Source organism: Perissodus microlepis, chromosome 3, assembly GCF_051167445.1.
Source record: "Perissodus microlepis isolate ML-2025 ecotype Zambia chromosome 3, ASM5116744v1, whole genome shotgun sequence".
In the NCBI taxonomy this organism is placed as follows: Eukaryota; Metazoa; Chordata; class Actinopteri; order Cichliformes; family Cichlidae; genus Perissodus; species Perissodus microlepis.
The window spans coordinates 33,980,232-34,007,656 of NC_140463.1; the positions used below are offsets into that span (position 1 = coordinate 33,980,232).

Sequence of the window (27,425 nt, forward strand, 5' to 3'; positions counted from 1 at the left end):
ACCCTGTTTTACATCCTTAAATGCACTGAGATGCTGCCATGTGATTGGCTGACTAGATATTTGTGCTAATAAGCAGTTGATCAGCTATACCTACTTAAGTGGCTGGTTACTGTCTATACACACTTCAGACTGCTCTATACACTCTGTTGCAGGCATGTTTTTTTCTACTCTTGGTTTAATACAATGTCACAGAAAGCAGACATACCCAATACTGATGCTCTTAAGCACAGCAGCTCCATCTGTGAGCACCACCAGTGGAGCTACATGCTCTTCTGTTTGCCAATCAGAAGAAAGCTGGATGAAACAAAGGTGGAGATAATATGGCTTGTTTCAGAGAAAGTGAGACCCAAGACCCAGGACAAAATTAGTAAGGATAATTAATGACTTTTGGAAAGTTGTGCAAAGCACCTCTAATAGGATGACGAGTTCTTTAAAATAAGAACTTATTACTGCTTCAGTTCAAAAAGTTAAAACTGAAATACACTGAAACACGAGTTTGAATTTTTCTTTTATTTGATCTGAATACAAATTGAATGTACCTCACATAATTTAGACAAAACATGAACACAAAGTCCCAAATTTAAAAATCTGCAAATACTCCAGTTCATCGCAAGACGGTAGAAATAAAATGCAACTTTTTACAACAATTTCCTACAAACATTTTTTTTTTGTTTCATGTAATGAGTCAGTAGAAATCGCAAAACCTAAAACAACAGCCTCTTTTCGCTTACAAAAAGAAGGAAAAAAAAAAGAAATAAAAAACAGATTTACTGGTTTTAATAAGAAAACTTTTGGCAGAGTAATGGTGCTACCCTCTGCTACAGACACCTCACGCTGGTCTCATAAAGCTGTTGCAGTGTTTCCACTTGGACACGATTGTTCTGCTCTGACGTGCTCGCACAAAGAATTCACTGTTCGGAGCGTTCGTTCCCTCTGAAGTCAACACCAGCTGAGCTGTGACCGAACACGTGGCAGGTAGCCAGCGAGAGAGAGAGAGAGCGAGTGCATCTGCATGCCTGAAAGATGAATCTTTTCTATATGTGCCTGAAAGTATGTGGTGCTGCACTGTGGAATGAGGAGGTGGAGAGGCAGCTGGTTAAGACTTCGGGTCAGCACTGCGGCGTTTGAGCTTCTCTGGGTTGTTCGAGGCCATGTGGGAAAAGTCCCTGAAAATGTCCTGGTAGGTTTCATCACCTGAAAAAGACCAGAGAAGACGTGAGCCTCTAAAGCTTTTGGGAATATTGAAAAGCTTAAAGAACCCACATTAGTGCCGCCCTTGCTTTCTGAAAGCACCCGTACTTTAATGTGCCGCAGCCATCGTTTCATCAAAAGCTACACCGTTAACTGCACACCAACTATTTCCTGGACACATTTAGAGCTGTAGCCCTAAAGCAAGACACATGCAACTGAACACATAAACACACGTAATGGCATGCACATGCACTTTACCTCTTAGTTTGCTGTAGGTGGCGCACACTGCACAAGCAGTTGAGACCAGCCGGACGTCTCAGAGGGCAGAAGGCAAAGGCACACGAGTGCATACAACACAGACAACAACAACAGACAAAGCACAGCACGTCAAATACTGACCAGCAGTTCTTTCAAGCAGACAAACACAACTTGTTTTTCTTGTCTTTTTTCCTTCTCTCCCCAATTCCCACATGACTAAAAACCGGACACAGGAGACTAAAGTATAAAGTTATCAAGAAGCCCTTAAACGGACCCAGAAGACAACCACGAAGGAATGGTCTTTGCAGCTTGAAAAAGAGCCAAATGGCACAAAAAACGCAAACAAAACCCACTGTTAACCTCAAGCTCGAGGGGCTGCGGCAGAGCGCTCAGTTAAGCACAAAAGAGGTCAAATCCAACAGTGTCGAAGCTTAAACTGAGTCACCGTTCACAGAACAGTGGGAGAAAATTGTCCTTGAGAACCAAAACCCAACCCTGAATTTAGCTTACATAAACTGGAATAAGAAACACAGTCACAAATACACAAATCAGCACACTGTACAGACAGAAAATATCCTAAATACACTGAAAATGGGCCTGACCCAGGTCTACTCTATACACAGCTTCTTTAAGCTCGCTTAAAGAACGGTTTAGTATTGAAGACGCCCACATGTAGGTCTGTGTTGACATAGTGTTCGGATGCTTTGTGGGTTTCAAAGTGCAGCATGTTGTGCATTTACAATTCAAAGTGCGTGTGACCACCTCATGAGAACAGCTTCCACCCGTCGTACCCTCTGTTCAGGATTCTTAAAAAAATCTAAGTTGAAGCTTGTTTTTTTCTTTTTCATCTATAAACTCATGCACGGTAAGGCATGCTTGATTTTAAAAAATATATTTTTTAGCCCAGTTTGTCATTTTGAATCCCCATAGCCCATCCACTTATATGGTTCTTTATAGCCTGGAGACTCTTTCTAGTATTGGCCAGCCCACCTCCAGTCCCGCCCACTCCACCCCCTGATCCCTGCCCCTCTGAATGACCTGGTTGGCCGAATGCTCCATCCATCTCCCGCATCTCCTTGTTCATTTTGGCAATCCGCAACCTGAAAGACAGAAGATCGATTAAGCGAACCCGCCACTGCTAACGTGGCTCACGTGTTTTCTTTCGAGTCAAACACTTACAAAGTGACGATGTCTGCATTGGCGTTATCCACGGCGATAGTTATCGGGTCCTTCTGGTTCTTGTCTCGGGCGTTGTAGTCAGCCCCTCGCTTCAAAAACAGACAAACCAACCTGAGAAACGGAGAAGAGAGAGCACATGAGAGACTATAGCCTGCAAATCTATACTATGTCCAAGCATTTTCAAGGACCCGAGCATTTAAGGAACTCAAGTGAAGGGACTGGAGTTTAAACTGACTTTCCCAACCAAAGCTTCTGGAGTTTAGTGTAGTTTCTCTTCTCGTTTTCTATCTCTACAGGTCCACTTTCATATCCAATCAACATTAAACTCATGTCACAGTAAAAACCACAGCGTCACAGTACTCTTCTCAGGAATATCTTACAGGAAATGGACAAATCTGCATGTATGTGTTTCCAAGCCCTAAGGCGTGTGCAAGAGAACCAATAAAAAAAATAGTTAAAACAATAAAAACAAACAGAATTATCAAACTCTTGATAATTCTCAAACAATCACTTTCCCTATTCCCCTTGTAGCCTCCCTTTATGCTGGCTTTTTTTCTGATTGGTTGCCCCTCTGAGAGATGATCGCATTGGGGATGTCCACTCATGATGTTTGGAGCAGTCTGAAGCCTGAACCTCAGGGATTACACAATAGCTTTCTAATGCTTTCTAAGTCGTTCATGCTTTTGATGGAAAGCACAACGGGGACTATTAGTTCATGGGTTTATTTCTGTATTAGATTCATGTGGGTTCAATTCTTGGAACTATGAGTTCTGAACAGTTGAGAAGAAGTGTTGTCATGAATGTATCTGAATCATGTTATTTCTTGAATTTCAATGTATTATTGGAAACAAATAAAAAGATACTTAAAGGTAAGGAAACAATGAATTATACTGTATTATGTATTATAAAGTGTTACCGAAAATGCTGCAAAAAAAAAGGGGAAAAAAAGCTACAGTTTTGAGACTAATTAATATCAATTATGTCCAACTAACTCGTCGCTCTTAAGAATAAACGTTTATGTTTCATTGTGACTCATTTTCCACTTTACTCACCACCACCAGGTATTGTTGGCATAATGAGTCACACCAGCCTTGTTATTAGTTTAAATATATCATCAAGTTTATACACAAAAATGGACATTCTGAATCCATGACCTTGTTTTTTTGGTGATATTTGACGTCTGTTAACGTCCCCTTGTTGTAGACAGTTGTTTACATCCTGGTGCTTTTGACCCTTACTCTTGATTTATGGTCGCTCTTTTTGAGTAGGTGTCTGCCTACAGAGAGAAGTATTCAACCTACGCAAACTGTTTACTCCTCCAAAAACCCAACGGCACGCAGCTTTACTGTGAGTAGGTCAAATGCTGTTTGGTGGAGAAGCTGACTAGAAAAGGGAAGGATGCAACAGTGGAGTTCACGGGGAACACGAGAAGTGCGAATTAAGATGAAAGCTAAAAAATCCAGAGTAAAGGCACAGACGGTGGCCGCAGTGAACACTTTTGATTGTTTTGATCGGTTTCACTTCAGCTTATTGTAAAACTTCGCTCCTCTTCGCGGATGGCTGACAGGTCAACAACAGCGCATGCAACAGCGGCCCGCAGACTGGTTGTACCGCATTATTTGGGCGTTAGCTCCATCCAGCAACAGACGCTGTCTGCAGGTGGATGGTAGTCTGTAGCTGCTAAGTGTCTGCGAATGGAGAACCATGACGAGGCCCTTAAACTTCACCCACAAAGGACAATAAGAGACTACAGAAAGTCACTGATACTTGACAACTTCAAAAAACTACGGACACACAAAAAAAAAAAACTGCTGGCAGGGTGGAGTTGGAGGTAAACATCCAGGGCTAAACTTTTCTCAATTTCTAGCTAGTCTTAGTTTATGATCTTGCCTCCCCATTGCTGTCTTCCAGGCCCACGGTGTTAGACCTTTTGTCTCTGTTTAACATTTACATGTAAACCATACCCCCCACTGATTGTTCCCTGCTGTCCTCTTGTTTATTATTATAAATGTTATGTTATGATTTCCCAGTGGTTCAGAGTCATCTTACCGCCTCAGGCCCCCCCTCTGGGTTGGTAATCTCACCATACTTTGGTAAACACACCCTCACAGGAAAACTGGATCTGAAGGCATGTCTTCAACACCAGACATCGAGGAAAAACGACAAAACGCACTCTTATGGCCTTAAATCTACCCCGCTCTACCACCTTTTATACTCTAAATGGGACCATCATTTACAGAAGGAACATCATGTTGTGTTAAATAAGACTTGAAACCACCAACTGAGCCCATAAATCCATTAGGAAACTCTTTACTGGAATCATGAGCAGTCGAGACATTTTCTCATAGACTTCTACTCAATCAGACTGCAACTGGTGGAGTTGCCCCCTGCTGGCAACTGGAGGGACTGCAGGTTTAAGGTCAGGTTTACGTCTTTCTACCAGTCCTCACATTTTTTACCCATGAAAGCATCCTGCATCACTGTGTTTTCTTAGTCCAATAACCAGTGTCTGTTTTCAGATTCTGTTATCTTGGTATGAAGCTATTTTTTTTTCACTGAAACAGGGCGGTGTCACAGTATCTGTGTTTGTCTTACCCCGTGTGGCCCAGGATGGTGGCGTGGTGCAGCGGTCCCCTGCCGTTGCTGTCCGCCTGGTTAACGTTGGCGCCGTTTTGCAGCAGGAACTCGCAGGCTGCCAGGGCGTTCTGACCGAAACAGGAGAACGCGTGAGCTCAAACACCCTCTGAACCTTTACCAATTGCACCGTGTGTGACACAGTGTGAGTAAAAGGCAGGTTAAGGATAAAAACGCCAGAGTATCCTAATCATTTAACACGCATTTGCATGCAAATACGCTTATGGCAGTTAAGAGATACTTTGTTTTTAGTGGGAAGGGTATTTTGACCAGAGAAAGTAGAAACCCATCGACTACTACATGACAGCGACTATTTCGGGACCTGTTTCAAAGGTAAGCCGTACCATCCCGCTTTTGTTCTCTACAAGTGTTTAGCTGTACTCAAGCAAAGGCTGCTCAACCAAGCCTGGTGTCCACAAATGGGACAACAGAGAGATTTCGTTATCACCTCCATCCATTTCCATGAGATCTAGAGGTCACAGAACTCGTAAAGATTCAAACTCTAATGATCGACTGAGCGTCCTTCTCACCACTGAGACAGCCTGTATCAGCGGCGTGCTCGACTCATCGTTCACGTTGACCCAGTTGACATCGGCTCCGTGGGCCAACGCGTCGGCCATGACGGGGAAGTTCTGCAGGGCTGCCGAGCGGTACAGCAGCGCCCCGGGGTGGAGGTGGCTGAGATCCTCCTCCTCTTCCTCTTCATTATCTGAAAGATTTAACAGATGTAATGTTATGTGATTCTTCTCAAAAGATGTACAAGCTCTTTTTTGGTGGATCTGTGTTTTGTTGAGGTCTTATCTCACCTCTGTGGAAGCCTGAATTGTTCTTCTGGACAAGGTCACTGGGGCTTAACCCTAAAGAGAGAACAACAGTCGTGATTACTGATACAGCTGACCAGGCCCTTAGCGTTATCGAAGTATGCCTTCCTGTTTGACATCAGCAGGGGCGACTCGCTGCTTTACCTGTGACCCGAGGCAGAGTGGCTCTGTTCGGTTTGGGCTTGAGCGGCGGTCTCTGCGCGATCTGTGTGGTCGCTCGGTTTCTCCTGCCGCTGGATCGCCTCAGCGGGGGGTTCCTGCCAGTCTCAGGCAGCTTATGGATAAACTTCTTTTCAACATACTTTGATCGAATCCACGTCTCCTTGTCTCCTCTGAGGATCAGAAAGTATCAGAAAATGAGAAAGAATAAGAGCGAGCGATGGAGGATACGCTTCTCTTACATCGAGGTAGAGTTAAAACAGAAGAAGGCCACGTGCAGGGCCGTGTCCATCAGTGTGTTTCTGGCTTTTCTTAAGCTCAGTTTCACTTCTCTACTTGAAGGTGTGAGACGGGAATTTAACAAGTTTCTGAGGCACTGAGTTAAGTAATGCCTTCATTTAAAATTGGGGATGTTTGTGTGCCAACTTTCTGAAGTAAAGTTAGTTTTTAGGCCTTTACAGACTCAAAGTTGACCACTGATTGGTATAATGTAACCATGCACACAACTAGCATTGTTACAATTACAGGACAAGACACATGAGCAATAATCTTACAGAAGCAACTGTTGCTGTCCATCAGTCTGAGAAAGCTTATAAGGCCATATACAAATAATTTGAACTCCATCGTTTTACGGTGAGCAAGACGACACACAAGTGTAAGTGTAGGCTCAGATCAGACTTTCACAATCCAGAGCAACTGGACAGCATGCTGGCACTAACACCTCATACCAACTGTAAAGCATGGTGGAGGAGGGGTGACGATTTGGGCTTATTTTGCAGCCACAGGTCATGGGAACCTCGCGGTCACTGAATCAACTATGAACACATCTACACACCAAAGTATGCTAGTTTTTGAAGTATTCTAGAGTTAAATGGCATCTCTCTGATAGCTAAAACTAAACTGGTTCATGCAACATGACAATGATCTCAAGCACAGCAGAAAATCTGCAACAGAATGAAGAAAAAAAAAAGATTAAAGATGTTGCAAAGGCCCTGTCAGAGTCCAGACCGCAACCTTACTCAAAAGCTGAGGTAGGACCTTTAGAGAGCTGTGAATAAATAAATACCCACTAACCTCAAAGAACTAAAGCAACGCTGTGAAGACGAGTTGGTCAAAATTCCTCTATAGTGATGTGAGAGACTGATAAAGCCACACAGGAAACGATAACTTCAAGTTATTACTGTTAAAGGTGAATCAACAAGCTGCTGAATCATGGGGTGTAATTAGTTTAACACGGTGAAATATTTCATGGGTTTCATTTTATAACTTAGTAAAGCCTGGATCACTGTTATTATGTCCTGATACCCAAACTTTTAGAGTTAAAAGAGGCTGTACTTCCCTTTGACCGTATCTGAAGCTTGCAGCCTCACTACAAGTTTCCGGAAAACACTTTAGTTAGAGAGTTAACCATCTGTTTCATGTACATGCTGCAGTTCCTGTCTGTCGTGACAAAACGCAGACGAGAGGAAGCAAAAGAAGAAGAAAAAAGGTCTGAGATGGGTCGTAGGCTGCTGATAAAGTTAACCATAAACTACAAAGATCTCCATGGAGAGCACCTTTTTATAATTCAGCATATAAATAAACATGCTCGGTGAAGCAGTGGCGTCAGTCCACTCCCACTCAGATCTGTAGCGAGTTAGTGATCAGTCAATGTAAAAATACAGCGTGCGCAAGCAGAATTGTTAGTAACGTTAATGTGGCAGCAGAAGGAGATGAAGAGCGTGTTCCTGTTTGTTTTTCTTTCCACCTGCATCAATACCGATGTTCCATGAACCACTTAAAGAATGACGCTTGAACAGAGAGGGGATTCCAATAGATGTATGCAATATTCTCCCATCTGGAGGAGTCGTCTGAATTGCAAACAGGCAAACGCATAAAATAAAATATCAACACAATTAATGAAAGAATTGATTTCATTCAGTTGCAGCTGATTTGTTTTGCCTTTGGTATCAACCAACTATCATTAGCTCCTGACATCTATGGTCTACTTCCTCTACTGCTAATATTTACCCAATCATCAGTCTTGTTTTGGCAATATAATCATCGCCTAGCTGCAAACTTAAAGGAGGAACACCAGTAATTTTCTACTGCAGCTCCAGAGTTAAGAAACACAAAGTCGCTACTTTCAGCTGCTCCCTTGTCACAAGTGTTCACCACAGCAGGTAGGTCCACATGTTTGATTCGGGCACATTCGTGTCTCGGCCTGAATCCTAATCAGGGACATTAGTTTGATAAGCTAATGTGTAAACCACTCCACTGCGCTCAAAACTGAAGTACGAAAATTCAGAAATAACTTGATTTTGACAGAAACCTTAGACATGTCCTGCTATATGCTCACACTTTTAACACTCGGTGGCATCCCCGTCCAATCAAGCAGAAACTCAGAGGCTTGAAACTGAAGCCAAACTACCAAAAAACCTGCCCGACCGCAATTGACTAAAAAAGTAAATGGATCTCACCAAAATTCTAAGTTTTACAGCAGAGATAAATGTGTTACTTAAAACAGTTTAAAGTGCATTTCGAAGTTGATGCCAACTGTACAGGGTGATTATTTCACAATTCTCCTGTTTACACTAAATTAACTATTTGAGTTGTACCTATGGGTACAGGTGCGTACCACCAATTCAGCTTCAGCTAATCTGAGCCACTGAACTGGACGTCTCAACTATGTTTGTGGTATTTGTGCATTTAAGACCCTTTTTAAATCAATAATCTGTCAAAAGTCTGTCCAGGAGGAATGTTCTCTAGTTTTTGAATGAAATGTTAATATTTTATTTTCATGCCAGCGCTAATTTACATAAATCTGTGTCTGTGCATGCTTCTGAGATAAACCGACCTCTTGTCATAAGAAAGGTGGAATAGGTACCTGTTATATACACTCTATCGATGCACTGCATTAAGCTAGTTAGCAGTAGCGGATAACTTAGCACTCTAGCACTCTTCCAAATCTGGTCACTCTGGGCTCCAAATAAACAAGATAGCAACAGGCAATGATGCTAAAATGAAACCATTAAAGCAGGTGTTTGTAAACCTGTTTTTTGTGCCATCTTTTATATACAGTCTATGTTTTTGATGCATTTTCTCTTGTCTGAGAAAATGTCTTGAGTCCCAAAGCAAGATAGCCAACAAGAATAACTGTCGGACTACACAGCGCTCCTTCAGGACTACAGAGGATATTAAATATTATTTTTTAATACCTAAGGAGACTTCCTGTCACACATCTGCACGTGGAAAAATCAGCTGAATGCACGTTGGACTGGATTGATTATGCGTACCTGGGACTGGAGGGATTGGGCTTCTTGATGGTGATCTCATCAATCCGAGCTTCATAGATCCTGTTGATAACTGTGTTCCCCAACTCACACATCAACTAAAGGCAGCAGGGAAACAAGAACAAATAAACCAGATTAAGCACTAATTTCTTTCTAATTTTTTTTATTTTGTTTTTGCTTATATAAAGAAAACGGTTGCATAATCCATTGTGCAATCATAATTTTCTCTGGAACTTTTTCACAATAGGCCACAGGGAGGTGGAGCCGCTGCAGCTTTAAAATTTTAAATTACCTTAATAAGCTCGGGCTCCCAGGAGTCGAGGGTGAGGGAGCGTACTTTGGAGAAATGGACTCCAAGGCTCCTGCCAGGGAAGGAAACCATTAAAGCACAGCGGAAGCCAAGTGTGTGTGTGTGTGTGTGTGTGTGTGTGTGTACCTGTGTATTCCTGAGCAGACGATACAAAGTGTGATGCCCAGGTTGATGGAGGCCCAGTCAGGACCCGGCTCTCCGCAGTCGCAGCACTGCCTGTTCCCCGGGATTGCCTGAACCTCCTCCAGTGCTTTGCAGCCCTCGTTGTCCTGATCCACGCCTCCTCCACCTCCTCCTCCTCCCAGGCTGCTTGTAGACACCGAGCTGCAGCGCTGTCTCTGATAACAGAGACACATGGGAATGGCGAGCATTTAACTCCCACTGGAAAGTGCATGTTGAAGATAATGTGTGTGTGTGTGTGTGGTGTATGTGTTCTCACTGGGCTGAGCGTGTCCTCTCGGCGCTCCTGAAAGGCTGAGGCGATGCTGTTTTGGACGGCGCTGATCCATGCTTGCTGCTGCCTTTCTGAGTCTGCCTGCAACAAACAGCACCTACGCAAACACACGCACACAAAGTCACACAACAGTGACCATTTAACACTCGAGAAGCAAGAAACTAACACCTCGGCAGTCTGCAGGACGCTTTAACACACATGTGACGCTAATGCGACTTCACCACCATTACTGGAACAGACACACGCAGGTGTGCATGAAGTGAACTCACTTTGATGGGGAAACCACTTCAAAGCAAAAACGCCTCTCATTTTCAATGCTGGGTTTGACTGTGCAAAGACGCAAGTCCTCCACCACGACTGTAGGCTGGTCCTAAAAGATGGACAAACCGTGATGGTCAGGTTGCATACGTCTTTCCAATGTGCTCGTGACCCTAAGCGAAATTTACCTTGAATTTCTTCTGATACACCAGCTGATTCTTCTGAATTGAAAACCAGCGCCTGAGGTGGAGAAAGAGTTTAGCTTTTTAGCTGTTTTCATTCACTGCCGGGCAAGCAAACGCACGGTGGACATCGGATTTATCACAGTGAGGTTCATGAGAGGAAAAGCGCACAGCAAAGTTGTACCTGCTCCAGGTCTTGAAGGCGTTGCTGGCCCTCTTGTACAGATAGCCCTCCATCGCGATCCCATTAGCTGCGTCACCATTAAAGTCCATAATGGAGTCATCATAAGACATGTCCTTGAAATATTTAAGAAATTAAAATCACATTGTGTCATCTGGTTCAAGGCCTTTTTTTTCTCCCCACAGCTTTAATTGTGTTTACAAAAAGTGATGTAATACAGAAGTAATTGGTGCGGTCCAGATCTGGCGTACCATGTGGAATGATTTTTCTTTGGGTTGTCCCCCCTGTTTGCAACATCTGGGCCAAAAGTTATCAATAGCGGTGCTGCATTTCATCCGAGAATGATGCAAATAAAGCAACCATGCTATAATCGATGCCATTCAAATGTGGGCTACTTTTAGGCTGACATCCAGGCCTAACCTGACCCAGTAAGTTGCATCTTTGCCCATGTTAGTTTTGTTATATTTGCACCAAAATGCTTTAGTCTCACAGTACATCAGTTTGTCGGGGCCAGAAAAAGCCCATCGGCACTGAAGATGCCAAAGTCCCTGGTGGGCTCCAATGAGCAGAGCGTATTTTACTGAAATACACATCTGTCTGCACAATCAGGAGCTTAGCAACCAAACCTAGCATACAGGTACCTCTTAGTCCCCTTGAGGTTTTTATCTTTTTATCTATATTACATATTACATGTTATTATGTTGCCTAGCAACCACCTACCAACTGTCTAAAATGACTAACTTGTTGGATTTATGCATCTTTATTAAATCATTGCGTCATTTTAACTTCACAACACAAACATCTAATTTTTATTGTTGCAACTTTCATTATGCATCATATACTGTTATGTCATCGTGTTGTCTAGCAACCACCTAACAAGAGATTAAAATCACAGATGAAAACACAGCTACATCGTGTAAAAACGAACGTGACAGCACCAGAAATGCCGTCTTCGTTTTTCCACTGTGTCCGTCTTGTTAAAACCTAGTGCCTACATTACCCATGATGCCCCTTTCGGCTGTGAACGTTTGCAACTGCATTACCTTTTTCTTGATTGCTGCGTGTCTTTGCTCCATGTCCCTCTTTTCTCTGGCACAGTCGAGGACAAACTGTTTGTGCTGTCAAAACACAACACGACACAGCGGTTATTAAACCTGGATTCATATTTTTACACTTTCAGCTCGCTGTCCAGCTCTACCAGGTTAAACACACACTGAAAGGACAGTGGTTCGATCACCATCCCCTCCTGTCACTGTGCTGAAATTCCCTTGGGCAAGATAGTGAACCAAACACTTTATAACTGAATGTTAGAAATTGTTTATGCGTAGAAAGCGAGTAGCAAGGTGCTTTAAAAGCACCAGCCTATTTACCAGTCAAACTGAGATTATTCAGAACATCAACATTTTTACGAGCCTTCAGATTTGCACCACTTTTATTCAGGTCGCTAAACTAGTACAAAAACCCCACACCAACTATTTTTCAGCATCTCTCACCGATCACTTTATCTTTTCCTTTATTTCATAAGAACATCACAAATTTTAAAAAAATAAAGCCCAAAACAGTTTGTGAGAACCGTTTAAAACTGTAAAACCTGCATAGTCTTTCCATTTAATGTTATGAAGGAGAGTTTTCTCCTTTCATTTTCATCTCCGACACATTTAGTTCTTTCAGAAACTCAGAGAAATCGGCAGCTTCGCGGTGGGTTATCACTCCTGCGCACTCTTGTGCAAACAGGAACTAGGAAGTGCTGAACTTCTGCCGTGTATCCTGCGCCAAACCAAAAAACAACATGGTGGTCTCTCCTGCACAGAGCCTGCTTAGAGCATCACCCTCTCCCTATTTCACTCTCTCCTCTGCTCTTGCTCGTTCTCATCATTTCCTGTTCAAACAGGAAGCGCTTTTCTGTGGTTTGATCCGGTCAGTGAACGTGTTCACAATTTACTTCCTGTTTGAAACTCTTTTTATTTTATCAAAAACACTTAGCAGCAATGCTGCCTCTGCTCAAGGTTGACGGTGCAGAAAAGATTTTACAGTTTCCTCTGCAAAGGAGCAGGAAGGGGCGCACGCGCACACACACACACACACACACACACACAGAGATGTGAAATATTTCCTGTTGTTGCTCACTTTTTCCTGTCACGATGAAAGTGTGATGTCACCTTGTGACTCCACTGCCCCTCCCCAAAGAGATGCCAGTTCCTAGTTGGACAGAGTTAACCCAAACAGCATTTTGGCCAAAAGCATCATACCATGACGCCCGTGGTCCACAAACACGATTGTTTCATTCAAAATGTTTTAGCAACATCTTGTGCATCCCTAAGCCAGAACAAACATTTGTAATCCATTTCCTGCCTCATAAATCATCTGCGAGGCTTTTCTGGGTGTTTCAGGCCTACGTTGTTCACCAGCTTTTGGTTGGCTTCTCGCTTTTTAGCATGCAGACAATGTACAATGCAGCAGTTTATCACCACTAACTAATCAACTCAGCAGCAACACTTTGTCTATACATGTGGTCCGATCATGCTTACTCTGAGTGTCCCTTGAAAAAGCCCATTCTAATGCAAGAAAAACACTCTGTGCAATAAGTTTACACCAATTAGTCTTCAGCTCAGGATAAAGACTCAAACTGAGAAACTGCTAATGTGGCTGTGTCCACTTTTTTTTTTAAGGAAAACATTTTTCAGAGATGAAATTAACACGTTGACAGCCTAGGCCAAAAGCACTTTGTCTATAAAGCTTATTTCCTCCTTCAACAACTGTAGAGTAGGTTAAGATTTAATACAATAATGAAGATTAATCCTTAAAATTGTGTAATTTTACAAGACCAAACATGGTCACTTCTGGTCTAAAAAGACCAACGAGTGCATCAGGAGTGGCTGTTTCCATCTTTTACATACAGTCTATGGGGGCAGACTTTGTTACCTATTTTAAGGGTGGCTCTTTGGTGCCCTGGCAGGGCCTGTGTGTGTGTGTGTGTGTGTGTGTGTGTGTGTGTGTGTGTGTGTGTGTGTGTGTGTGTGTGTGTGTGTGTGTGTGTGTGTGTGTGTGTTGCTTGCTCTTGGCAGCTGACTCCAGTTTAGCCAGAGAGAGGAGTGCTCCAAGAGCTCAGTGCAGAGGAGGCGGTTTTGTTTGGCTCCTTTAACCCTTCTTTGGTTACTCTTTTGTTTAGTTACCAGCTTCTAGTTTTGTTGTGTTTTTAACTCATCATTTGTTGTTATTCCCTTGAACTTCTTAGAAAGAAACATAAACACACAGCAGGATTACAAGTAAGGTTTCTATTCTACACATTCACAAGTATGAACGCATTTTTCTCACATTGAGGATATCTTGTTCCTGTCCTACTGCTACTTATTTATGACTCATGCACAGACGGTTTCAGTCACAAAATTTCATTTTAACCGAAACAGAGATGTAACAAAACAGAAGGAGTTACCTCTTCATTCAGCTTTTGTCGATACTCGTCCAGTTCTGACAGAGACTGGTGACCCTGCAGGAAGAACTGGGCTTGGGCATCCATCAGCGACAACATCTGACAGGAAGCAACACAAAGTCAGTGAGAAACGTCTGAAGATAGAGTATGCATTTAAAAATGGACACAAACAGGTAAAAAAAACAACTCACTGCCAGCAGAATATCTGTCTTCTTCTTGGCCTCAATGACATTAATCTGAAAAAAAGAAAAAGCAGGAAGCAATGGTTAGAGAGACTTCCATATTTTCATGACCAAAACAGATACTGCCCAGCCAGAAGCCACAACCACAAGACTGGACGGAAGCCCCGAGGCAGGCCTGTTATCATCCAAAGCAAAAGTATGACCACTGTGCTGCTGCTGCAGGCTGTTGTTCCAACCTAGCAGTCTGAGTTAAAGTGAAGCCTGTGTGAGCCTCTCTGCACTCATCTTTCCTCACCTCCAGCACGTAGTCCAAAGCCTCAGACCTGAAGGCCTTGCGCGCGTTGAGCAGGGCGTTACTCGCCTCGTCCACTTCGTGCTGCTTCCCGCGTGGAGCCTGAGCATTCCTTGACAGCGCCCCCTCCAGGGCTTCGCTGCTCTTTTCAAACTCTTTTCGTGTGTCCTTAAAACGACGAACATCTCTGCAGAACAGGAGACGAAGGTAAGAAGGGGAAAAAAAGCACTGTGCAAAAATCTTGAGCCATCACTTTTCTCTGTATATATTTCCTGCAAATGTTCTAGTAATTTTGTATTACAGTGCTCTTGAGCAACAGTTCTCCACGCTTTCTTAATGTCTTTCAAAAATTATTCTGGTGGCTTTTCCACTCCTTTTCAGCCCAGTCCCTGTACCTGACATTTCTTCATTCATTAAGCCCCTTGACACTAACCTATGAGTCATTCAAGCAATAAAACTGCACCTAACTCAAGGGATGAACCAGTGTTTAGACAAATTAGCAAAGAAACAACTTTAAATGGTATCTTTAGACACTTTGTTGTTAGCAGCTTGTCACAAAACAAATCATTTGTTTAATTTATTCTATCTAACGCTATTTGTAAAACACAGTGGAGACTGTCATGGTTTGGCACTGCATTCTGTTGTGTTGCATCAAAATTGATGCAATTAAGCACACAGAAAATCCCATCAGATTTTTATCCACCATGCAACAACATCTGGAAAGCATCTGCTTGACAACAGCTTTATTTTTCAGCATGACAATAATCCCAGACACTTTGCCAATGCAATAAATGGACACCTGGATAGAAAAAACACACACTATGGAGCACTATCGGTCATGGATTAGCCTCCCCAGAGCCCCGACCTCAACACTACTGAAGCAGTGTGGGATCATCTAAAGGTGGAAACATCATGTCCTTCAAGAAGTCTGGAGAACTATTCCTGAAGACTTCTCACAGAAATGGCAAGAAAGCTGCCTCATAGAGGGAGGTAAAGTAAGCAGTATCCACATTACCAGATCAGTTTTTATGCAAAAGCAGAAAGCAAGTTATTGGATGCTGCTAAGTCACATGCACATGATATAAAACGTTTTTTAATCACCGGCAAATTTATTGTTCTTTCTTTCTTACTTTTTTACCATAGCTTTTGTGCAATACTGTTTACCATGTGACGCTATCGCAAATACCTCTCTTATCTAATCTACCAAGTTATTTCCACTAATGGGAGCAGACCACATGACAAACTATGAGGAGAAGCAGAACGATTATGACAGGCACACATGCAGGGGAATGACTGTATCTAAGGAAAATGTACGTATGTATGAAGTGTATGCTGGTGCTGGTGGGAAAGAAACTCAGAAACTTAAAGCCTTAGATCGAACACACAGGTGGGGCCACCGTAGCGGCTCACTCACTCTTTCACAAAGCTTTGCAGCTTCGCCCTCACTGACTTCTGCGTGGTCTCAATCACTTCCTAAAAGGAGACAAAGACAAACATATTAAATGTCAAATGTAATATGTTCAGCGGCGTGCTGCAGCCGTACTTGACCACATACTGCAGCTGATAAGCATCAGCAGTGAAAAGGAGAAGTCAGAGGCCGTGAATAACAAACTCACCCCCTGTGCCTCAAAAATGACATTCAGCTTTTTGGAAAATTTCTCCAAGCAGTCCTGCAGAGCACAAATCTTAGATTAGACTCTGAAACTTATCAAGTCAATAATGCATTTTAATGTTTTCATTCATCGATTCATAACCGCCATCTTTATTTACAGCTTCCGGGCACTTTGAGAACCCAGTGTGCTCTGCTCACCGCCATCATCTTGTCCCCGGAGCATTGGTGTCCGAGCTCCCGGAGGCCATTCACGAAGCTCTTGCTGGTCTGACAGTAGGCTTTGCCGGCCTCCAGCATGGCCTGGCACTGTTTCACTAGCTGGATGACACAAATAAGCAACACGAAGATTAAATGATCTCCTGAACAATGTAACAGCAGGCAACAAACGTCAGTTTAACACAATCTGCATTCATGCTGAGTATAACCTTGTTCACAGATTTTAATTCTGGTTGTTCAGTAGCTGTACTGGAGACCTGAGAGAATAAGTATAAAACATGCCGGAAGTGTTTCAAACCTTCATTCTATCTAAAGGCCACCAGGTGGCGATAGCTGTGGTTGCAGTTGCAAAAAGACTTGTGGTCCTATAAAATTGTATGCAGAAAGCAGCTTGACGTCTGTAAATACTTTCCTGCTAAGTGTATGAGCTCAGTCGTATATTTTGAGTCATACTGAAGAAAGAGCGGTCGACCACTTTGTGTAAGCACTATGTTTGTTTCTATTTTAACTCCATTTTGGTCTCCACCACCATAGGAGGACTATATGAGGCTCTTTTATCTGTTAAAGTTAGCTTTTTTTCTTCTTCTTCTTTTGCTAGCTTATAGCTAATTTGGCTAGCTGGCTAAATAATAAACAGCAATGTGGTTTTTGTCTTATTTTTGCTGAAACAGCTTCTTGATAGTCTGCTCCTGGAAAATATGAGAGGCTGTTTCTGCCACTGGAAAAAGAAATTTGCCATCTATGAGTCAAAAATTCTGGTTATTATCTAAATTTTGACTTACAGACTAAAATTTCCGAGGAAGTTGAAATTTTGAGATAGCTGCCTGAAATTTTGACTCTAGCTAACTTGAAACTCAAAATCAGCTCTTTCTGGTAAAAAATAAAAATAAAAAAGATAAAAATTTCATTGGTGGAAACAAACAGCACTGATGGAAGGACTGAGACTGAAACAGCACAAACTGCGTCATGCCAGGAAAACTTGCTTTAAAGCTATTTAGAGGCCAGGAAAGTGGAGGATCTCTATGTGTTGAATTATGCTTTTTAAATAAAAGCAAATACATAAATTTTTGAATTAAAGGTCAAATATAAACTGAGCTTCTGCCTTGGAAAGATAAGGCCTGTACCCAGTGTCCACCCTCACAGTCGTTTCCACTTTTTTGTTGATTAGATCTTTCCTCTGGCCTCTGTGAGCACCCTTTGAAGTTCAAAAACAAGAAATTGCATACAGATTATATTTTCTTACCCATTAAAAGCTCCATTAATCAAGCAATAAAACCCACCGCTGATCACTTCAGCGTGATCTGCTGACTTACAGCTTGAAGCTTTAGGTGGTTTTCAAGCCAATTCAGTGACTTTATGACTTTCCTCTTAAGTGCTGCTTGTGACCACAAGCGTTCAGCAAAAAGGACTTAAACCCTGTGGGGAGCTCCTCTCTTCCCCAGCGTGTTCAACAGCTCATGACCTTTATTACATCTGCAAATATCTAATTCAATGCAATAATTTAAAAGACGTGCTAGAAGAAATCTTTAGTTTTATTTGCGTTTACATTTAAACCACCAGTGACATCTGAGGAGGCACGTCGCAGTGACAAAACCTAACCTGTAATGGATGTTTGGGGGGTAAAACATTAACATTAAATCCCTGCACCAAGACATGTCAGTGACTCAATATTTAAGCACACACATCACTTGAGCGTAGATATGACTGTAGTGGCATCATAGGACACGCTGTCTGACCTTTTTGTGCAAATCTCAGTTAATTTATCTGGATTTCTCTGAGCAAAAGCACCTCTGAACCTCTGAACACAGTGAAGACGTGAAGCTGAATCCACACGCTTCAGTCCTGAACTCAACGAACTTCAAAAATTGTTGCAAAAAAAAACAAAAAAAAAAAGCGCAGTGGCTAATTTGCATACAAAACACACAGATTACGCATCACTCTACACTGCTACAGATCACAAATGAGCTCCATGCAGCATTAAATCCACACTTCACTTACATAATGAATACTTACAATCAGACCTTTATATAGAATATTAAGTTTGATTTGTACTCCAGCAACGTTTAACTCTAAACACCCTCCTTTTTGAGACTGTGGTATTACTCGTACAGTAGATTATCTGCTGACTTCTTCTGATCTAGTCAGATAACTGAAAAATATAGCGTGCAGTGTCTGTCAAAGACGAAGAACTTTGTCCCAAAATCCTTTTGGGATGTGGCTCAGACCTGTCGCAGCATGTGAAATAGCACCGGGACAGGAAAAAAAAAAACATGTGCTACTTCCTTAAACCTAATCTCGTGGAAAACATCTCATGCATGCTGGGAAAAGCTTCTTTCTGTTTCACCTGCTCAACTGAAATCAGTCACATTCATGACACTTTACAGGCAAAGTGACTGTGTTTGTTTTTTTGTTTTTGTATTTGAAAATGGTAAAATATAACATGTGGGAACCTGAGCTCGCAGAATAACTAACAACATAGTAGTAAGTCACTTTGATTTGTTCTTATTCCGTATCATCGGGGAACAGAAACGCAGCATGTGACTGACGTCTATCAGATGAATAGATCTGAAACTGTTGATTTTTACAGCGTGAGCACGCAACAGGGAATATAGGTCGGCACGGCGAAGCAGAACAAAGTGCAGTTCTCTCTGAAGCAGGACAATATGATGGGGAAGCAGCACCTGCAGGCACTTCCTGCTCGTCGTCAGGTGAAAAAAGCTCCAACCACCAACGCCCACCGCTGACTTCGCTGCCACTGTCCATCGACACGTGATGCCTCGTCTCCGTTTGTGCGCTTGTGTGTTTGTGTGTGCCCGTCTAAGGGAACGTTTTATCATTTTGAAGTGGAGCGGTGACTCACAGCGGTGCTATTTCAAAAACATCTGGAGGTGTCTTACCTTCTCCAACCGTGTCTCGAGTTCACTCACGTCATTCTGGACGTCTTCAATCTCAGCTCTGGAAAAGAGAAAATTCCAGTTAAAGGTCAGGGGTCATGGATTTTTCAATATAAGGCGTGAAAACCCTTCATTTTAAAGTCATTTATCAGCTCTATCCTCTCAAAAACTGCTTTTTCTTCTGATGTTTTACAGACTAAATGTTTCATTTCTTTACACATTTCTGCAAACATCACTCCACCTGCCCTGTGATTGGCTGGGTTAGCCACCACCACCCCTCCCCCTCCTGCAAACCCTGATCTAAATAAGCAGTTAAGAAAATGAATGGATGGATTCTTGCACATTTTACTGCTTAACATTAAAACATAACCACTGCAATATGATGCGCTTCTGTGGTGCAAGCTCGATACCTTCATGGGCAGCTTTATTTCTCCATTTCTTATTTGCTCTGCACGCTTACAAACCAAATAATTCATGCTTAACATTTTTATTCTTGTGCTTTATTTCCACTGAGATGATGCATATGACTCCTCAGCATTTCCATGCCTTTAAAAGCAGTGGATGTCAACGTGTCACCGTCACAGTGCGCAGGAACAGTCGCAATCGCACAACAGGAAAGAGTATTTTTTTTGTTGTCTTAATATTGTGCAGCTAGAGCCTCGTTACGCTGACAGAATTACTCCACATATTTCACGGCCGCCACTATTTCAGGCCCCGGGCATCTTGTTTTACACTCATTTAGCTGTAATTAAGCATGAAGCGTTGAGTATTTTTAGAATCTCTGTGACCTTCGGCAGGGTTTGAAGTGCATTCCTGTGGGTTTGAATGGAGCTTAGGGGACGCTCCAGCCATCAGAAGTTTATGTAGGCCCACATGACTGCAAAGAAAACCTCCAGTGTGCGTGTAATTGATTACGTTTTGTTTTCTGGGTTCAGGATGTGGACTCGAACATCTCTGAGACAAAAGCTCCTCAGAGATCCTCTTCAGGGCTGGTCTTTTTAAGGGCCTTCTTCTTTTTCTTGTTTTTTTTTTCGTGACACTTTCTTTCGATCTCTTTCTGCCTGTCGTGTCTTCTCATACCAAAAGCTAAACCATGTGGTTTCCGCTGCCTTCCACCAACAGTACAGAGATACAGAGAGAAACAGAGAGACAGAGAAAGAAAAAAAAAAGAGGCGCGTCTGAGTGGGGAGAGGAGGCCCGGGACAGACAGTAACTGTTTGTGTTTGTTAGTGCGGCGAGGTTTGAATCAAAGTCTGAGGTCATGTGCTCTTGAAACACGACCAAATGACATGTCAAGCCAGGAGAGAAGGGAAGAAAAGGGTTGTTTTTTTTTAAAAAAAGAAAGAAAAAGGTCTAAAGGAGAGAGGCCACTGTGGAGGAGAGTGAAGGAGCCCTTGATTAAAAAGAAGCACATCCTTTTTATCTTCTTCATGTCTCCTTGCAAGAGAGACGGAGGCTAAGAAAGCAAATTAAGACAGAGCTTAAGCTGAGTTTCCGCCGTGGTTCTCCCCACAGAAAACACGCTTCCTGTCTCCTGTTGATCACCTCAGCACATCTCGCTTCACTTCCTGTCGCCCTCCCACCCCGCTGTTACCTAGTAACCAGAAGGTACCACATTTGAGTGTCTGTCCCAAGGTGTCAGAGCACTTTATTTCCCCTCATTTTTTTTTGGCCCTCTGTATTGTCCATCCATCTTCCCGTATATGTGTGTGCGATTAACCCTGTCTGTGTATTTGATGACTGCAGCACCTCCTCCTCCCTCCTTCGCCCTGCTCGCAGCCTGACACGAGACCTCACCACGTCTGCTGCCACAAGTCAAACTTTCCACTGCTGTGTGAGCCCCATAAATTCAAGATGGGCGAGAGAGAAAGACTGAGGTATGCCAAATCAGCTGGCTGAGGCAGCCACTGTGACTCAGGCGAGCTGCCACAAACTGTCAAGGCACACCCAAAGTTGTGCCAAGCTCTCTCTTGAGCCACTTGCAAAAGCAACTCAGAAACACTTCCCTTTCGATTGCACCAGATGTGCTGATGTTGAAAGGAAACTGGTCGCACGCCGCTTTGCTGACACGCAACAGGGGCTGCAGTGACCCGGCCTGACTTAAGATTTCGATTCTCTGAAAAATGAGTGTGATCTCTCTGAGAGTGGAGGTGGGTTGATCTCGACAACTATCAGGAAGAGGAAGCATCAAAGCTGCAACTGAAGTTTGGAAAACCAAGCCACTAGTGATAGCACTGCTGATATTTTCCACTGGAAGGAGTTTCATGGCGATGTTTGAATGTCCGTGGCTAGTACAGGTTTTCTGTGGTCTCGGTGAGACGTGGGAAAGCACCTCAGAGCAGCAGATCAGCCCCCCACGGCCCTGCAGGCCTGCGCAATGTCCTCATAGCTTTCAGTGACTTTTGACCCGAGCAGCTCAAACTCTCTGACAGAAGAGTGAACAGCAACACCGGCAGATGCATAAATGTTTTATTAGGGAAACATGAATCAGCCTTTAATCCATAATCTCCTGCTGGAGCTGGAGCAAAGCCAGCTTTTCACTGGTGACATCAGCATGACTAACAAAGGTACAGGTGTAACTCTTACCTGAAGCGCGGGGAGTCCTTCAAACCCTCCTCAAAGTCCAGCTTCACCGTCATCCTTTGCGTTGACACCAACCCTCGTGACACTTCGTGTATGTATGTGACTCCTGGCTTTCAGCTGGAGGTGCAGCCTGGCAAAGACAAAAACTAACTCTTTTCCCCCCCACTCGTTTTAACGCTCCACATCGGCAGCCCGGATCATTGTTCTCGCTGCTGGGTGTTTTCACTCTCGTGTAGAACTTGTTTTCCTCTCCGGGTTTCTTTCTTTTTCGCCCGATCTGTTGCACATTCGCGTCGGAAGAGAACTTGTCAGCACTGAATGAACTGAGGGGATGTTAGTCGCGTCATTACCATCTTATGCGGCAGATTTAAAAAAAAAAAGGAAAAAAAGGCACAGTCCGGCGCAGAAGATGCGCAAAGCCACGGGAGGAGTTCCAGCAGAGGGCCAGAGTGTCCTTATGGATCCCAGAGGATTTCAAATAAAATCCGATGGCAGCGTGAATCAGGACTCCCCGGGGGTGCCGAGTCTAGTACTCTGCCTGTCTCGCTGCCTCTCTCTCTGTCTCAGAAGAGGTCCACCCCCCATGTCACGTCCCACTATTTCCGGGTTTGTTACTCATGGCAAACTGTGGTTTTGAAGTAGGAAGCTGCACATAATAAGAGACATACACTGCCAAGTTGCATCATATGAAAAAACGCTGAGCTGAAGGACTTACAATCTGACACTAACGTTTAACATCCACACCAGCTCCAGCAGGCCGTGTCGTGACGTTTCACCCCCTCACTTAGTTTCTCCCTTTGTTGTTTGTGTGTTCTACTTTTCAGTTACAGTACAACAGTGAGCTTCACATGCAGTTAGACTGGGTGTGTATTCTTGCCTGACAACCTTGTCTGTTATGGTTTTTGCTGAGGTGTAAAGAAACTCCTCTATAGCCACCCACTGCCAACAGATCTACTATGGAAGTTCATTCATGCCAAGAAAATAATGAACCTATTAATAGCAATGGAAAAGTGATTCCACGAACGGAAGAACAAGATGTTCGACATTCTGTGTTTAAATATGTGGCGTTGTTTTGATTTTTAATGTGTCTAAATGGCTTTAATAAAACTATTTTTAAAAATGTGCGCACATTTTCTACATAAATCCAAAGTGCCTTTCTTTTTTACCCTGCACCCACAGCCGATAGTGTGTAACTACAGGAAATATTAGGTTAGAAATGTAGTCCACTAGTTGCTATACCACAACACCGACGTAAGGCCAAAAATAAAACTGATAACGTTTTGCTAGGAATATTGTTTCACCCTAGTGACAGATCCAAATCAAACAGAGATATTCATTATTCATAGGGAAGCAGGAGAAATATCATTATAACAATAAGGGCACCAGGTTAGCTGCTAACCTGGTGCCCTTATTGCAGGGGTTGCTCATGTGCTGACAAAGTTCAAACTACAGCAGAGTGAATGTGCAAAGTTTGCAATGACAGACAAGGTGAGCATGGTCACAGCACGTGCACTTGTCAGCAGAGATTTTACATTACAATGCACTACACATGTGCCCGAACTTCAAAGAAGTATAACAGGAATGACTACTCCGCCATCGCCAGCTGTAACTGAGTATAGCCGAGTGATAAGTGGCAAATAGTTTGATTCTGTTTAAACAAGCCTAATGACAACAATGAACAGCACTCAACAAAAACGAGGCGTTAACCTTCTGGGAATGAAAAAAGAAAGAAGAACAAGAGCAAGAGGAGTGAGAAAAAAGTCAGCAGATAATAACAACTGAATATAACACTAAATAATTCATGTGAAATGAACTGTAGAGGACAAAAACTTAAATAACAAAAATGTCACTGTCGTTAAATTATTTCTACTATTTACTTTAGTATTCATGTTAGTTTTCTTAGCTAGCAGAGCAGCCTACTGTGTCCATGTGATGTTACGTGACTGAGCCAAACACAGTGGTTATGAATGATGCCTGCAGGGACCTCGCTGTGTATATGTGTATAAGGCTGCAACACACTCGAATCACCACTGACTGCATGCACATAATGTGATACAAAGCTATAGCCCACGCCAGCCTTCACTCAGTTGCTCGCTGACTTTGCCAACAACATGTTTTTGAAAAAAAAAAAAAAAAAATCAATATTAATAATATAATTTATTTATTTTTAAACGTAAAGGGAAAATTCCTTCCTCTTTATCCCCCCTTCTAAATTCCTGGACCATGTCATCATAGTACTAACTCACTGTATTAATTCTGTTTTATTACACTAGTAAGTCTCAGAATAACAATGTTCAAACAATCAAGCATGGACAAAATAAAGCTAATATTGGCGGTGCTGAGATGGGTGTTAGACGTGGGTTTAGCTGGGCGTCCAAAATCAAATTCTGCTTAGGACCCAGTGATACCTCTGGCTGACTCTGCTCAGGCATACAGTACACTTGTCTCTCAGTTGTCATACAACATATGACATACAGTACAAAACAGTGCAACCCAGAAAAGGTGGAAAAACTGTTGTGATACAAAATAAAAATTGAGATATCATTCAGAATATGATAGAATATAAGGATTACAGCAACAAAAATCTAAATACAATGCAATTAACATGATAAAAGTAAAAACAGAAGTTAAAATATGTGAAATGTCAGACTTCCAAGGTGAAAATTGTTAGTTTTTCAGCTCAACATCATGAAATGTAAAGAAAATCCGTGACTTCCTGGGTCAAAAGGAGGCAACTAAAGACTCGGTTATACTCAGCTGTGGACAGTTAGACAACTAATGACTGTTCCTGTTATACTTTATAAAGTCTGCCGCCTGGTTGCAGGGACAGTTGTTACATTGTCATGTAAATTCTCCTTGGATAAGTCTGCACAATCCCAAAAATCAGGCAGGTATGTGGATGTACACATGGACCATCTGATGATGAGCTTTACCTCACTGGTACCCAAGTGGACGTTATCGGACTTGTACAATCCCTGCTTAAATAAAAAAACATGCAACCTACTCACTAAAGATCTCGATAGTACTTCAAAAGAATGGCTAACTCAAAAAAACACGAGTAAGTACTGGACAGCTGACTGAGGCTTTCTATGTTAGAATGATAGTAGAAAATAAAGAGTAAATCATTATCGCTTATTATCCAACACGTTCAAGTTACAATGCAAAAACATAAAAAGTATAACTTTTTACATTTTTGTCCTGGCAGAGTTGGGCTTCCATACCTTTCACAAACCGGCACAACAAACTATTGGCCAACATTAAATAAGCAATCTTGGCTTCGTTATCATTCCCACAAACTTGTGTAGTCAGGTTTGTAGTCAGACAGTATAAAGCCTGTGGTTGACTACTTTGCGTGGAGGTGTAATTACAGCGGCTCAGAGGGCTCTTCTGTCTACCTCCATCATACCACCGTGTCCAAATGCACAAAAATATTCTATTTATCTATCTGATCCTGTGTGTGGCTCCCCCTGCTGATCAGAAACAATCATTGCAGGCTATCTCAGCAGACAACAACATAACTGTACTGATGTTTTTCTTTCTTCCCTTGCTTTCACATCACTGTTCTTTTTCCCTTATTCCCTAAAAGTCTGGGTGTCGGAAGATCACAGCAGAGTGACGCCTTCGGTGTCCAGACTGTTCCTGTTTCAGTGGGAAATGATGTGATTCTCACATGTATTTTCTCAGGCGACACGGAAAGGGCGTAGTTAGGTATGCTGTTGCCAAGTTGCTTCATCAAAATAAACAGTGAAGTGATTTCAGAAGTGTACCAGCCTTAACGTTTCAAAGTAGGCCCTTCACCAAAAGTCCCATGCCAAAAATGTATATATATGTGTGTGTGTGTGTGTGTGTGTCTGTGTGTGTGTGACACGTATAAAGACGGGGACAGAAAACCGCATGTGTTTTACACAACTGACAACTATAAAGGATTAAATAGTAATTTTAGCGTCTCAACTTTACGTATCTAAGCCCTTAAAAACATCCTGCCCCCCTTCCAGAGCGGGCAGCAGAAGCAAAGTGCAAGTCCTGCGCCAGTAAACGGGGACGTGTGCGTAAATGGCGCACACTGATAGCGCGGCACAGACGGCACGTAGCGACAGACGGTCGCTTCGGAAGGAGAAATAAAACCGTTTTGTGCGAAGTAAACTTGGCGACTCGACAGGTTCTTGTTTGTCTTTGACAGGAGATCCCCTCAGCATCTCTCCAAGAGCCAAACCAGTCAGAATAAACAGGGTCACATCCGGCAGGATTTTCAAAGTAAAGCGCGAAACGACACTCCTGAAAAGAAAGCGTGCTAGGAGCACACTCTTTGTTGGAGTGGCTATTTATAATAAAGTAAAAATGTATGTGTATATTAGTTGATAAAATACAAATAAGATATAACCAACTTAAATAAAAGGCAAAACTGCAGTCGCCACCAAGTTGTAGAAGTTGTAGTAATGTTTAATTATCTATTTTTTTGCCAGGCCCTTCTCATAGCTACACAAGAATCTCAGGTAAAAGCATTTTTCATGAGATTAGGTTAAACAAAATGAAAGCATTTAGGCCAATGTGGATAGTTCATCGTCAAGGTGTAAATACAGATGATCATATTGATGCATCACATGATTTTCTGTAATGTTCTCTAATTACAGGCCTTCATACATGGTCAACATTTGGTACTTTTAAGCTCTGTTAAAAACTGCAAATCTAATTTAACCCATCTCCAAGTGAGACAGAATTAGTATGATATGGGATATATCATAGTCTCAATAGTAAATCTGTACCAATTGAATCCCTGTAGACTAACAGAAGCCATGATTGATATGCTGGATGTTTTATTTTCTGTTGATTCGCTGGAGAAACCATAGAAAGTAGGTCATATCCTCCTGAGATCGAGCCTATTCATTAGGTTCTCTGTAGTGGACAAAATAAGATAAACTGAAACATACTTTTTTTCCCCCCGGTTCTCAGGAAAACATTACCATGTGTGTAAAACCATTTATAGCATATGAAAGATCTGCTCTGAGTCACTTTTTTCATATTTGACTGATTTCATAAGGAATGACCCAGCTGCTATTTTCCAAACCAATAAACAGGTGTTACCTTTAAAAGTAAGATCAGGCTTGAAAGGAAACTTTGAATATATCACACGATCCTTATAACACTTTAATGATTTTTATTTCTCAGCGTCTTTATGGCAGGCTAAGAGTAATACAGCTGATTCACTGTGACCCACAGAATAACTGGAAAATACCTTGACCTACAAAACAGTTGATGAGATAACCAAGTGGTTATGCTGGAACGAATTTTTTAAAGAAACAGGCAACCAAAAAGTAAA

The 27,425-nt window shown here is 42.4% G+C and overlaps 1 protein-coding gene across 1 annotated transcript; it reads right to left on the reverse strand.

Moving 5' to 3' along the window:
• Positions 1–492: 492 nt before the first annotated feature.
• acap1 (ArfGAP with coiled-coil, ankyrin repeat and PH domains 1) lies at positions 493–22,919 on the reverse strand. Its single transcript, XM_084924150.1, has 23 exons — positions 22,112–22,919; positions 19,529–19,586; positions 16,614–16,733; positions 16,420–16,473; positions 16,218–16,276; positions 14,807–14,990; positions 14,521–14,565; positions 14,333–14,428; positions 11,943–12,017; positions 10,903–11,015; positions 10,725–10,776; positions 10,548–10,648; positions 10,264–10,375; positions 9,951–10,162; positions 9,807–9,876; positions 9,518–9,612; positions 6,228–6,415; positions 6,069–6,119; positions 5,793–5,971; positions 5,224–5,333; positions 2,629–2,739; positions 2,488–2,549; positions 493–1,194 (listed from the first exon to the last, which is right to left on the reverse strand). Exons 1-23 carry the CDS (start codon positions 22,162–22,164, stop codon positions 1,097–1,099), a joined length of 2,298 nt encoding a protein of 765 aa, XP_084780276.1. The 5' UTR covers positions 22,165–22,919; the 3' UTR covers positions 493–1,096.
• Between the last annotated feature and the right edge of the window lie 4,506 nt (positions 22,920–27,425).

What these genes read in the sequence shown, in the direction of transcription:
- acap1 (XM_084924150.1), bottom strand. Translation starts at nt 22,164, where the DNA reads ATGACGGTGAAGCTGGACTTTGAGGAGGGTTTGAAGGACTCCCCGCGC. An exon ending in CTTTGGACTACGTGCTGGAG is followed by an intron (nt 14,566 to 14,806) that starts GTGAGGAAAGAT and finishes TCTTTTTTTCAG; the next exon opens with ATTAATGTCATTGAGGCCAA. An exon ending in AATGCAGACATCGTCACTTT is followed by an intron (nt 2,550 to 2,628) that starts GTAAGTGTTTGA and finishes TCTGTCTTTCAG; the next exon opens with GTTGCGGATTGCCAAAATGA.